This window comes from Oryx dammah, unplaced genomic scaffold (genome assembly GCF_014754425.2).
Source record: "Oryx dammah isolate SB20612 unplaced genomic scaffold, SCBI_Odam_1.1 HiC_scaffold_29, whole genome shotgun sequence".
NCBI lineage: Eukaryota > Metazoa > Chordata > Mammalia > Artiodactyla > Bovidae > Oryx > Oryx dammah.
Window position 1 is genome coordinate 7,659,779 of NW_024070213.1, and position 15,306 is coordinate 7,675,084.

At 39.8% G+C, this 15,306-nt stretch overlaps 1 protein-coding gene across 1 annotated transcript in view; it reads right to left on the reverse strand.

Annotated features, from left to right (window-relative positions):
• Window positions 1-15,306, reverse strand: part of EP300 (E1A binding protein p300) — a 68,991-nt gene that overhangs the window by 42,160 nt on the left and 11,525 nt on the right. The window contains exons 2-4 of the mRNA XM_040233224.1: window positions 6,855-7,492; window positions 1,894-2,070; window positions 360-621 (exon numbers count right to left, since the gene is read on the reverse strand). Coding sequence (XP_040089158.1) covers window positions 360-621; window positions 1,894-2,070; window positions 6,855-7,492 — 1,077 coding nt within the window. The remainder of the gene's footprint in view (window positions 1-359; window positions 622-1,893; window positions 2,071-6,854; window positions 7,493-15,306) is intronic.

Genomic DNA, 15,306 nt, shown 5'->3' on the forward strand with positions numbered 1-15,306 from the left:
ACATTCACTTTGCTGTACAGACACAACATCGTAAAGCAACTACGCTCCAATAAAAAATACAGATTCCTAATGGCTCTATAATTATATTAAGATGGGTAATATTCTTTTTAGTGTTTGCCTACATGACAGCAACTCTCAATATTTAAAGCTATGCTGGGGCAAATAAAAGTTCCTTGCAAAAGAGAAGTCTCTAAAACTTCCTCTACTACCACATCTCTACTCAAAAAATGATACTGAATTTTATCATAACATAGAGTAAGGCATTATCAGTAAGGAGTCTCAGGAGAGAGAAAATGTGATCAGCTATAACTATAAATAAATACTGATTGCGAAGCATAAAAACCTCTGAGCCCACTCACCTTGGCAGGACTTGCCCGACTGGCAGTGTGTCATGTGGTTAAGGACGTTCTTCATGGTTCGACAGTGGGGAAGGTTGCACTGCCTCACCTCCCCGTTGGCCTGCTCCCGGCGCTGGCACTTGTGAGCGTGCAGGAGGAGGACAAGCTGCTGCTGGATGAGCTTGCGCTTCTCCGGATCAGCCGTATGTGCCCCAGAACCCATCCCCTGGGCCACTGGAGCCACCAGGCCTGGCTGCTGGACCTGTGGGGCCTGCTGCTGGCCCTAAGAGATACAGAAGTAAAGACACATGCAATGTTAGGTGTCACTGGGTGCTACCTCCTGCATAAATACGGACCTGGAGATTTTCAATGAAAACCTTTAACGACATGTCATCTACTAGGTGCCAGACCCAACTTTTTAACACAGGGGATTCTAAGATAAATAAACGATGGCTTCTGCCATCAAGAAGCTTAATTTAACAAGAAAATAAATTACTATTACTATATTAACAAGTAATATAATCAAAGTATGTGTAACATACAGAGAGTAAAAGAAAGAGAAGGACATGGTAAAGTCCAGTGCAACGGGGTAAAGAAAGGAATCTGTTGTGAAGGGCATGTTCAAGTTAGGTCTTGAAATAGTGAAGAGCTTCTCAGGAGACCTGGCAGAGGCCTTTCAGGTGGGTGAAAAACTAGTTTTTGTAAACTCTGGACAAAATTCGCTTTTTCCTATAGAAAAGTAAACATCTCTGAAGACAGAGAAACGTGTTAATCTTTTGTCTCCAGTACTTGGCAGAGCATCTGAAATACAGGCATTCAATGACTATGGGACATAAAGCAAAAAACCTAAAATATCTGAAAAGGAAATAAAATTCCTATAGTACAATTTTTGAAGACGAACATGGACTATTTGACACATTTACAACTAGAGATAGTTTTACTTTAGAAAAACAGCAATGTTAGAAGAGTTGGAGATTTTTCCATAACAATAGTCACTGTTAAAAGTAATGTTTAACTTTGAGAGGGAGGGAAGTTACTTCTAACAGTATCAGATATAAATCAATAGATATCCAGATGACTGACCAAAGAGGAAAATGGTTCTGCTTTCCTATCCTATAGAAAGAATTGCGTATACAAGGAGTTGAATATGGCAGGACCCCAAAACTTTCATTGTGGCAGCCCCATTTACTTCTGTTTGGACTAACACCCTTACTGGTGTTAGTTTTTTTACCTAAGTAAAAAAACACCATGTGAAATGGAAGGCAGGCATAAGCTTCCTTGATCACAGGGACCATCCCATTACACCCTGTTCTGCTTTACAGCAGAACAGAAAACATAAAAGTTTAACAGAATTCTTAAAAAAAAAAAAAAAATCTTTTGGCTGCACCAAGCACGCATGGCATGTGGGATCTTAGTCCCCGAGCCAGGGGTGGAACCCAGGCCCTGCACTGGAGGCCCAGAGCCCTAACCACGGGACCACCAGGCAAGCCCCAAACACATTTCTTTTGCTCAAGTGTCAGATGGAAAACAAATCTGCAGATAGATTACTACCCACCATATTGGGCATTCCTCCACCAGGAACTGCCTTTTTGTCCATTGCAAATGGAGATAAGCTATTTGGTAGTACAGACTTTGTCGGAATCTGGAGACCAAGGCCACTGGCTCCCATCTGCTGTCCAGAATTCTGAGTGTATGGTGAACCGTAAGGATTAGGGTTGTTCATCATTCCCATCTGAGAACAAGAAACAGAAAAGAAATCACATCTTATTCCCCACACTAACAGGACAGACTATTTCCTTTCCTTTTCCACTTCCTAATTTACAGAGACAATTTAAAAAGAAATTCTCCGTATATAAAAAGACTAGGGGCCTGAGGTACAGTAAATTTAGAGGTATTTCCTGTATTTATGAGATGTTACCAAAAATTTGTCTTCATTTAGCTACACCTACTAAGCAGGTTCTGCCATTCATCTCCACTTTCAATGTACTAAATAACTTTCATTTAAATTCAATTCAACTCAATAAACTATCTAATCCTTAAATATATTAGAGAACTTGATATATCAAAGCATTTGAATGCTTATTCCAGCATTAAAAAAAAGGGGGGGGGGGAACTTCCCTTATTGTCCAGTGGTTAAGACTCTGCTTCTAGTGTAGGGGGCATGGGTTTGAAGTCAGGGAACTAGGATCCCAAAAGCTGTGTGGAGCAGGTGGGTTAAAAAAACAAACAAACAAATACCCAAAACAAGGTAGAAAACTGGTACTTTGGGGGATATGTCTTTTTTTAAATTTACGAACACAGTAGAACAGTGATTTAAAATTTTTTTGAATCTGAATTATCTAGATACAGCATGTAAACTTTAAAGCCTGCATTTCTTGGTATCTTACACCTAGCTGCTTTATTAAATTGCCTCCTTGGCTCGTAAAGTAATCTGAGTGTATTTGCAATCCCTATGTACTCTAAAAAGGAAGTTTGGGGGCTTCCCTGGCAGTCCAGTGGTTAGGAACCTGCGCCTCCAGTGCAGGGGACACCGGCTGGATCCCTGGTCGGAGAACCAAGAGCCCATGTGCCGCAGAGCATGGTTTAAAAAAGCATTTCCTGGTCTTTATCTAAGTCCATGTGGAACCATCATACTGTAGCTTAAAGAACACAGTATTAATTATTCAAAAGCCAAATGTTTTATTGGTTAACAATGATGCAACTCACAACTCTATTCTTCCACTTAAGAGCCCTGTGTAAGTTAATCACTGCCTACCTGCAAGCACTCAGGAGAGAAACTAAGGATGCTAAAGGAGTCACGCCAGATTTCTCACCTTTCTCAGACAGATCCAATCCTATCAAAGGGTCCTTCAAATTCTATCTCTAGCCACCGAGTCCCATGTATCCGTGCCCACTATCACTGTCTTAATTCAAGTCCCTGATCACAGCTTTTGTAGGCTGTTATCTAACAGGTTTTCCTGCCATCTGTCCTCACTTTTTTCTACTCATAAGGGGGAAAAAACGATGGTATACCAGACCTTTCATTATCTTCACGAGAACTTGACTACTTTTCCATGGCAGAAGTACTCTGATAACTGGAATTTCCTATGTGAATCTGACCAGTGAAAATGTAGGGATAATCAAATACAAAAACAGGCTTACGTGAAGTTCCAGTTTCTCCTGGTAGTTCCAAATGGGGCTCAGAGCACTGCTGCTCCATATTGCTTTTAAAGTACTGATATTTACACTAACATAGTTCCAACAGTGTGATCGCCTACACTTGGGGGAGTTGTATTTCACTTGTGTTTCTTATTAGCATGGGAATTCACGGTAGATGTAAAACGAAAGCCATTTAAGAGCCCACAATTTATATAAATAAAACATTGGAATTAGTAAGATGCCTTCATGTCTCTTGTTAAGACGCATAATGTCTTTATCAAGTACATCCTAGTAGAGTTTGGTCCTTCACACATTTGTTCACATAGACATCACCTTGACTGCCTACAACAAGTTTCAACAATTCCTGACATTGCTTGTTCCCTCAATCTCAATGCACAGCCTGGGAACTCCAGGTTCCCTCTAGCAGACCCTGGTCTCAAAAATATAGACTGCACTAACTGCTGATCAGATGGCAGTAATTCATTCCTAACACTTCTGGTCACTGGGACCAACAAAGACCCTCAGGCTTTCTGTGTGCCATCTCCCTCAGAGTTTTGCTGCCTGTGTTAGAAAATAAACACAACCAACCCCCTCACCCCTACCGTTTCTATCTGCTCAACCCCTTCTACACTCTAAGTATAATAGGAAGGGAATATACTGTATTTAATTTCTGCTACACTGTAGTTAGTTATCTCATCTTGTTCCCTTCTCTACAGCTAATGTGATCCAGATGTCCAGCTACCTACCACCTACCTGGACCAGAGCGATACAGACCTCCACCTCAACTGAAAAGGCAGAGGACCAGGAAGCCACAGTTAGTTCTAGGCAAGTAAAACCAGAGGAACTGCAAGGGAGTATTTTATCTTTCTTTAAAAATAAATCTGACTCTACAGGTTGTTTCTTAGTGTCCAATGCATTAAAAACAGAAACCTAGGGAACATAGGAACACGTAAGACACATGATGGTAACAAACACTGGCAAACAAAAACCAGTGCCCAAAATACAACAATGTGAGCATATCTAAGAGACAGAATCCCCTTCGTAAGACTTGCATGTATCAACAGTAACGCACACCAGTAGTAAATGTGAAACGTGAAAATGTGACTCCATGAATCCCCAAATAATAAAAACAAAATTAAACTACATCCTGACCTGGTCTACCTAATGGATTTGATAAATACATCTATATCCAGTCATTCCCCAGGCACTCTGTCAACTGGTGGCGGGTGGGAGAGGAGGTGGCAGGGGGATATGTACAACGATAAACAAGGAAGACTAGGGATCTTTCAGAAGTGAAGACACCTAATCCTCAACATTTTCCATACTCATTCCTGACTCTTACACTACTGACTTAATTCAGGGGCCTCACCTCCCCATAGGGACTATTTTTCAAACTGATACAGCACATCTAAAACCACACCCATCAAGATTGCAAATTTGGGAGTATGAGTCTCCTTTAAAATCCATCAGGATTTGGCATAACGACTTGTCTTTTTCTCTCTCAGGATGGATTCTTCCTCTCTGCCTTATACTTAATACTCTTACTTTTAAACTTTACAGGTTCAGTACTCATATAGGTAATAAAGTCTTTATATTTGAATTACGCCTCCCCATGAAAATATAGGCTCCACAGAGCCAAGGATTTTTTTGTGTGATTAATTTACTGCCATATATCCAACCTGAAACAATGGTGATGTAGAAATGTGTGATTCAGATTATAAATAGAACAGTGACCCACTCTCAACCTAGGCATTCTCCTAGTGAGCCTTTTCTTATTTTTCTTCACAGCACTATCTGGAATACTATTAACTTACATCTTATGTGTATCCTAGAAAGTAAGTTCCATGAAGTGAGCTTATTCACTGCTCTAGCTTCAGCATCAAAGCTACAACTCAGTAAATATTTGCTCCATCAGTGAAGGTGTAATGTTTGTCATCCCTGCCCCCATATAAACCTCAGGAGGGCAGGGACTCTTAATAGGCATATCCCTAGAATCTAGAAGAGGTACTTAATAAATACCCTACCTTCTTGTTTCTTTCTCAGTCCAAATATTTTAAGTAAACATCAACAGAGCAACATAAAAGTGCCAGAAAGGGAGAACTTACAGAGTAGGTAGTTGACACCAAACAGAATCCTTTCCTGTAGCTATAAAATATATATATACACACACACACACCACACATATTTAAGGGCTTTCATTTATCTATGTGACCTCAGGGTTCCCACTCCCAATTCACCCACGTTTTACTTTCATTCTAGAACTCTCACCATCATGATTCTCAGGAATACATAAGTCCTAATGTTGCTCAAATTATTCCTCTTACAGAGCACGCTTGCTCCTAACTCCAAGTGAAAAATCTCTCCCACCTCTAATATCACCTTACAAGTGAAGCCATCTCTTTCATTCAATAAGAACTTAGGAATAATTACATGTCAGAGACTGGCAACTACAGTGTGATGTCATTTCAGGAAAAAGGAATAAAATGTGTAGGAAGAATATGGAGGAATAAACATCAAATATATGCTGATAAAATTTTAATTATACAGAGTACATATTTAAATGTATTTTAAAATGTATTTAACATTCTCTACTTGATAAGGCTAAGAAAGTAGGCTTTTTAAAAAAGAAGTCTTTCAAATAACAGCCAAGATCAGGTTAATTAGAACACCTGGAATGTTGGTTGGGGCTTAATGGCAAACTAACACATCTTAGGGGGTTTCCCAGGTGGCTCAGTGGTAAAGAACCTGCCTGCCAACGCAAGAGACGTGGGTTAGATCCCTGGGTCGCAAAGATCCCCTGCAGAAGGAAATGGCAATCCACTCCCATATTCTTGCCTAGACAATCCCATGCACAGAGGAGCCTGGCAGGTTGGAGTCCATGGGTCTCAAGAGTTGGACACAACTTAAGTGACTAAACAAAAATGCATCTTAACATCCATCAACCAATATGGAAAAAAAATAACACATCTCTTAAAAACCAGGGACATTCCAAGCAATGGGAACAAATGAAGTCTATCTGAAGATAGTATGCCAGCTCTCTCAAAACTGTGTTTTAAGGGAGGCTATGAAGGCTAAAATGAGATGAAAATATTCTAATATTTGTGTCACAGGGAACAGGAATTAGCTGGCAATCAATTTGAAACAAACTGTGAAGGTACCTTCACAGCTGTTAAAATAAATGTATCACATTTAATGTAAGAGCATTATAAAATTTGTGACAATAGATCCCTGGCATAGAATATGTGGGAAATGCTACATAATATAAGATTAAACATAAACAGTAAAGAACACATGAGTAACTGACCTCAGGCCCTCCTCCTCCACCCCTGAACACTCAGAAATACACAGACAGGGCACACAAACGGAAACTGCACTCACCTTAAGAGGCTGGGGGCCTCTCAGTCCCGCCTGTCCTCCCATCTGGGGAGAGCCTTGCTGCAGTGGCTCAGTCATCAAGTTGCCAGCATTTCCCATGCCTGGGTTTGGGTACTGCATATTAGGTCGCCCCCGGCCTGCTCCAATTGAACCGTTCATGACTTGATTAGGCATCATCCCTTGGCCACTGCCGGCAGTCAACATTCCAGGATTCATGCCAGCATTCATCCCCGTGTTCATTCCCATGGCAGGCTGATTGACTGGACTGCTCATCATACCTGTTGCAGATGGTGTGGGACCCTGATTTGGTCCACCAGTGCCCATCCCCATGTTGGGAGAAGTCAAGCCTGCCTGGGCCATTGGGCTTTTGACCATGCTATTTATCAAACCTAATCCAGGACTGTTCTGTTGGGCTTGGCTGGCCATGCCTTGGCCTGGGCCACCAACCCCCATACTGAGGTTAGGGGAACTACCAGACCGTAGCAATTCTGACAGTTGTTTATGTTTAGAGGCTGCATCTTGTACTATGCCAAGACTTGTCTGAAGCTGACTAATATCACCACCATTGGTTAGTCCCAATTCTGTAGAGTTGATTAATTCATCTGGTAAGTCGTGCTCCAAGTCAAACAGAGAGCCAAAATCTAAAAACAAAGAGGAAAGATAAAGGTTAAAATGTGACAGTCAAAATTACAAATTTCTCTACACTTGTTCTTGATAAGCATTAAATGTCATTTCTAACCCTCACCCCATGGAATACTATCTGCTTGTATTAGTTTTTCATGTTACACTAAAAGGTTTACTTTACATGTTTGTGTGTGTACAAATAAAATATACATAAAAGAGTACTATCATGCCAACAAGTTTAAACATTTATAAACTGTACCTAAAATAAAACCAAAGAAGAATACATATTAGTGTGATACCCAGAATTTCTTACAAGAGGTTAAAATAACTAATCTGTACACAGACTAAATCCAGAATCTATACACAGACTTAATTCAGAATGAAACAAAAGATTAAAAATATAATAATTATAAAAAAGACAACTGATAAAAAGGAAAAGATCTGTTCTTTGTAGACCACTCAGGGTAAGCTCCAGGAAGACGGGGGCTGCTTACCTCTAATTGCTATCACACAGCGCCTGCCACAAAGCTGAATAAAGTTGTGTTCACCTGACTTCAAACCACAGATTAGTTTTCCTTAACCAAAATCTAGCTGAGTAAGATATGAAACCATGCATCTAGTTCCTTCACCAACCTACAAACCATTACCACTCCATCTCCGCCCTACCCCTGTGCCAAAAAGATGTGAAAATTATAGATTAACCTAGGCTTCCTTGTCCTTGGCACTATTGAACATTCTAGGCTAGATAATTCTGCTTGGGAGGAAGGAAAAATTGTCCCGTGCACTATGCTCAGCAAATCCCTGGTCTCTCTTGTTGATGCTAGTAGTACCTCTACCAATTTGTGACAATCAAAAATGTCTTCAGATATCACCAAATGTGCCTTGGAAGTGCAAAACTGTCCCCGGTTGTTGACAGTATTAATTCATTATATGCTGATGGTGGAATGTTTCCTTGTGTACTCCAGGGGGACAGTAGAATGAAAGCTGCTTAAAAGTATACATGATTGCTGCTGCTGTGAAGTCGCTTCAGTCGTGTCCGACTCTGTGCGACCCCATAGACGGAAGCCCACCAGGCTCCCCCGTCCCTGGGGTCCTCCAGGCAAGAACACTGGAGTGGGTTGCCATTTCCTTCTCCAATGCATGAAAGTGAAAAGTGAAAGTGAAGGCGCTCAGTCAAGTCTGACCCTTGCAACTCCACGGACTGCAGCCCACCAGGCTCCTCCATCCAGTGTTATGTAAATAGAAGGACTAAGGTGTTTTGAGTTTTAATTCTCCAAGTAGTTTTAACATTAAAAGGGCATTGCTGAACTTCCTTGGTGGTCCAGCGGTTAAGAATCTGCCTGTCAGTGCAGGGCATACGAGTTCCATCCCTGACTGGGCACGGGGGCATGTAAACCTATGAGCTGCAACTACGAGCCCAAGTGCCACAACTAGTGATCCCACGTGCCCTAGAGCCTGTGCTGCAATGAGAAGCTCCAGCACCACAGCTAGAGAAAGACTGCACGCAGCAACGAAAAACCAGTGCAGCCAGAAAGAATTAATTTTAAACAAAAAAGGCCCTACTGGGTATTTAAAAAGTAAATATAGTTGAATCTACAACTGATAATCCTATTAAAGATAATTCATCCAAAGACAAGATACCACTTTAATAATTATCTTCTTGGTCTAATTACCCTCAGTTCATAAGTACAGTTCTTCTTTTATGTGAACTTCCTGTTCTTTTGCATTCTGTCATGGCACTGAAATTACGTATGTGTCTTTCTCTTCCTCCTCTCCTGCCATCTTTTCCCCACCACCACCCCTCACCCCACCTATGCACCCAGACTGTAGCTCTGGGAATGACATGAGTTACTTACTTACAAACCAACTCCTCAAAGGGTGATATTTTAGTTGAACTGAATTGTACCTCAGGATCTCAGAACGTGATTTAGAGTACAGAATTATTCTCTTTCCTTCTGAAAATTTATGTGCCCCTCCATCATAAAAATAAAGTATCTCATGATTAGTTCTGGAATATAAATAAGGTTTCAAATAAAATTTTCCTGACATCACTACTCAAGACAACTGCTTAATATAATTACATATTTCCCTCATTTCCTTCTATTTACATAATTCACAACACTAGAATCATACAAACTTTTAAGCAGTTTGCATTCTACTATCCCCCTGGAGTACACAAGGAAACATTCCACATCAGCATATTTTTAGTGTTTAAGAAAAAATAATCTCTACCTATTTAGAAATTTAAAATATACACATGGGGAATTCCCTGGCAGTCCAGTGGTTAGGACTCCAGGTTTTCACTGCTTGGGTTCAATCCCTGGTTGAGTAACAATTGAGAATACATTTCAAAACTTAAAGGAAATAAAGCTAGAAATCAACAAATATCTAAGATATTTGAAAAAAAAAAAGTAAGAAAAAGATGATCAAATACAAAAGCAATGCAACAAAAAAGAAAAATGGAGAGGTTACTAACAAAACCATAAGTTGGTTCTTCGAAGAGAATAATAAAAGATAAACTTCTGAGAAACTTAAGGAGAAAAGACAATAAAAAGAGAAAGTGGCATTACTAATCAATTTTATATAAAAAAAGAGACAAAATTAATAAATTCCTCTTAACCACTCAATAAACCTCAACCAAAAGGAAATTATACGTATCCCTGCATCTCCAACAAATCAATGGTAGACGTTCTCAGGAGATTCAACAACACCTCGTTTGAATACCTGATTCAAACCCAACTGTGGAAATACATTTTAAGAAGAGAATCAAGATAACACAAATACTGATTAATGGATAATATTAAGAAAATCATTAATTTTGTTGGGTACGACAACAGAATAGTTATTAAAATAAAGCCTAAGAGATACATATTTAAGCATTTCTAGTGAAACAAGAAGCCTGGGATTTACTTTTAAAAACTCCAGCAGAAAAAAGAGGGGAGGAGGGGACAAAATTATTAGTAACCTGAAGTAACAGGCACATGGGAATTCTTTTTTTCTATTAAATTGAATTCTTCCATTTAAAAAGTTTAAAAGGAAACAGAGAAAGCCTGAATATTCCTATTACTATCAAAGGACAATTGCTTAATTTTCCCATAAAGACCAAATATAAGTATTTTTGCAGGCATGTCCTACTGAACTTTCAAGGAAAAGACAATTCAACCTCACACAAATACTTCTAGAAAACAGAAATACTCTAAAAACCACACATGGCCAGTACAAGAAAAGAAAATCATTAACACAGAAGCAAGAATACTTAAAAAAGAGCAAACCAAATTTATCAGTGTCTTAAAGGTGTAATATCATGATCAAGTTGGGATCATCTCAGGAATCCAAGAAAGAGAGGTTTGCATATTCACCATAGTAACAGAGAAGAAAGAAAACATTAGGTTCAATGACTGGAATAAAAGCACTGGATAAAAGTCAATACCCACTCACGATATTAAAAACAAAACTACAGCAATCAAAACCTGATGGGAAAAAGAATAGATATGCGTATAACGGAATCACTTTGCTGTAGACTTGAAACTGACACAAGTGTAAATCAACTATGCTCTCGTCTGTAGTCGCGTCTGACTCTCTTTGCGACCCCATCGACTGCAGCCTGCCAGGATCCTCTGTGGGATTTTCCAGGCAAGAATACTGCAGTGGGTTGCCATTTCCTTCTCCAGTGTATCTTCCCCATCCAGATATTGAACCCACATCTCATGCATTGGCAGGTGACTCGAGTCACCAGGGAAGCCTGTGTAAATCAGTAACAATCCAATAAAATACACACACACACACACACACACAAAAAAAAAAACTGGTAAGAACGTCCTTAAATTGATAAAAAGAGCTCTTCCAAAACCTAAAAACTGACAGCAATTATGGATAATGCACCAACATTAAAAATAGCCTCTTCAGCATCAGAACAAGACAAAGATACCCAAAACAACCATTTCTATTCAGTGCTGAACTGGAGTCTCTAGTCAAAGCAATAATACAAGAAATATTCATGAGTCAAGACTGAAAAGGAAGAAACATAACTTACTGTATGCAAACAATACACCTGTCAACAGTGAAATTCCAAGGCAAAGAAGTGGAAATAGTAAGAGGTTAGCAAATTAAATTGCATTTCTGCATATCAGCAAAAAATGATTAGAAATAATTTTAAGAAATGGGGGGGAATCTTCTAGTATTAGAAAATATACATGAACTATGAAACTAAAGACCATCTAAATAAACAGAATATCATCACAAAACATATGGGTACAATCCTCAATATTACATAAAGACATCAATTCCTCCCCAATATAGACCTATAGATTCAATGCAATGCCAATCAAAATTCTAACAGGGGACTTCCCTGGCAGTCCAGTGGTTAAAGACTATGCTCCCACTGCAGGGGGGCACTGGTTCCACCCCTGATTGGGGAACTAAGATCCCAAATGCCAAGCAATACCACCCCCCCACACACAAAAAAAACCTAACAAATTTTCAAACCACCAGACAAGACTATTTTAAAGTATACACAGAAGAACCTAGTTTCCACAACAGGAGAAGTACTCACTTCATGGGTTATTTGTGAGAATTCGACAAGTTAATATAAGTATTTAGAGCAGTGCTTGGCACATATTAAGAACTATGAAAATATTACCTATTATTATTCAATAGAATCCTCACTCTATTAGCAGGTAAGACTAGCTTATAGTTACTAAAACAAATTTTTATAAGGCACTTCCAATGTGTCATATTATTTGTGTTTCCTCAATAAACACATTATTCTCATTAATCCTCCAAGAATCTCAGAAGTAGTTAAAAGCCACATATAGAGTTCATTGAGGAGAAATCAACTTCAGTAATACAGAAGCCTTACTCTAGGCCCTCATCTTGAGGATTTAACTTAACCTGTACTACAGCCAAATCTGCTGCATTCGGTTACTGTTTCAAAATATCCAACATCTCATTACAAAGTTAGGCTCCACTGTGAAACAGATAGGAAAGCTAACACTGGTAGACCTTGACAATGGGTTGTTCTTTTAATGGCAATCCTGTATTTTCAACAGACCTAATTCAGTGATCACTACAAAAGATCCACTCAGGTTTCAACTCAAAGTCTGATTCAAGTACTCCTATTGTCTAAGATGGTTCACTGTTACATACTCAATTGTGTACTCCCTATCTTCTACCTGTTGTTATAGCTAAATATTTGTGTGCATCTTCTTTACCAAATTTTAAGTATTGAAAGGTAAGGGTCTCATTTAACATTTACGTTTCCCATAGCACCTCACATATACTCAATAAATGAACATGATAATAAACGGTTCCAGCAATTCTGCAATTGCACACTATATTTATATCTGATTGGGTAATTTACAAATTTATAAAAGTTCTCTTAACCTTTCCTTAAAACTTGTTATTTTCAATGATTAAATTAATTAAATTTGGAAGACTACACCAGAGTGTCACGGGATTCCCTGGTGGCTCAGTGGTAAAGAATCCACCTGCCAATCCAGGAGACACAGGTTTGATCCCTGAATCCGGATCCCACATGCTACAGGGTAACTAAGCCCCTAGGCCACAACTAAGGAAGCTCACGCACCTACAGCCCGTGCTCCCCAACAAGAGCAGCCATCACAGTGAGAAGCCTGTGCACAGCGAGAATAGCCTCGCTCACCGCAGTCAGAGAAACGCCTGCAGAGCAAAGAAGACTCAAGAGTCGCATCTACTTTGACCCATGACTAAAGAGATCTTACTATTTCATTTGATTACCAGACTGTTCTGAGCTAGTCTGATTGTGCCTCAGAGTTCTGCACATTTAGGATTCCCAAATGCCATCAGCCACCACTGGTACCTAACTTAGCACAGTTCAAGGGGTCCAAATAGCTGGGGTTTAAAACCTAATTCTTACAAGCTGACTTAATTTACCAATTACTTTCCAACTGAGCTCATGTTACCTCTTCTATAAAAAGCCTACTTATTCTACCCCCATGAATGAATGGAGTTTTTTTTAAAAGAACGAACAAGATCGTTCTTACATATTAAAAAAAAGTAAAATTCCAAAGCATATAAATGTATGTGTCTATTAAAAAACGTATAAATTCATTAATTCTCTTTTTAAAGTTATCTACCATGCAGGACTGAGCAAAGGATCCTCAGGATCACTTAGTAGTGTTTACTTGCAAACAGACAAAATATAAAAGCAGAACCATATTGGGCTTCCCAGGTGGCGCTAGTGGTAAAGAACCCACCTGCAAATGCAGAAGACTCAAGAGACACGGGTTCAATCCCTGGGTGGGGAAGATCCCCTGGAGGAGGGCATGGCAACCCACTCCAGTGTTCTTGCCTGGAGAAGCCCATGGACAGAGGAGCCTGGTGGGCTACAGTCCACCGGGTCGCAAAGAGTCAGACACGACTGAAGAGCCTGATGCCCAGCACACACTGGGTGGGGAGGAATCGGGAGAGCGAAGATGCATTTTCCTCAGGCCTCTGAGAGAACACTGCCCCTCCCAGGGAGAGCCCAAGATTAGAAATGACTGATTCTCTCATTTTATAGGTGCAGTTAGTGATCCGTCACTGGCTTCCCTGAGACTGTACTATTTTGTTACTGAATAGGGACTCTGTTAGAGCCCCTGGACCCCAGCTGAATGTTCTATGTAAGTGAGCAAATAGACTTCATTTTTAGCAGTTGTTTTAGAGTAGTAGTGAATCTTATGAGAAGTATAACTTTTCTGAACATTTTTAAACTGCGAAAACATTTTTAAACAAAACTTAAATACTTACAGACTAAGAAAAATTACCCAAACTGTATCAGTTCTATGTTGGTAGAGTTAAGAGGTGGGCTCAGTTGCATCTGTCTCTTCGAGACCCTTTGTACTACAGCCTTCCAGGCTCCTCTGTCCATGGGATTTTTCAGGTAAGAATACTGGAGTGGGTTGCCATTTCCTTCTCCAAGGGATCCTCCCAACCCAAGGATCAAACCTGTCTCTCCTACATTGCAGGCAGACTCTTTACCCGCTGAGCCAACAGGGAAACCCCAAAGGGTTAAGAGTACTAAAGCTCAATAAATGTAACATGAGGGTTTTATTTTAACAATCAAACTTCCAATCTTTCCCCATTAGGTTCTTCTGCAAGGGGCTTCCAAGAAAAAAACCTGATTGCGAGTTCATGAGCAGCATATAGGAAAAAGATTACTAAAAATGAGAGATTATGTCTTTAACCAGTTTGTCATAAACAGAAATAAAACCCAATGGTCTAAAACTAGTAGAAAAGCAAATCTCAAACAAAAAGTAGTATGTATGAAGATGCAAGGGAAAAATAATTAGAAATTTAAATGCCAGGATTTAAACAAACACTGAACAGTGGGTTTCAATACTGACCAGCCTCAATCCATGACTCTTACTAAGCTCCTCAGCTTCTTCCTTTTCCTTCAAGGAAAGGAAAAATATAAAGGTTCAAATAAATCACCTTCCCAGGCCCCCATTTCAACTTGCCCTTCACAGGGATTAGTTCAGATCAGCTGAATAAAATTTACGCATTCAACAAATAACAGCAGCAATCTAGAGGACCCTTAACGTTAATACCTTGCGATTTTTACTGTAAAGAGAAAAATTTCCCAACTGAAGAGTTTTAAGCAAAATATGATATGAACAAAGGGCTTCCCTGGTAGCTCAGCTGGTAAAGAATCCACCTGCAATGCAGGAGACCCCGGTTCAATTTCTGGGTTGGGAAGATCCACTGGAGAAGGGATAGGCTACCGACTCCAGTATTCTTGGGCTTTCCTGATGGCTCAGCTGTTGAAGAATCTGCCTGCAATGTGGGAGACCTTGGTTTGATCCCTGGGTGCGGA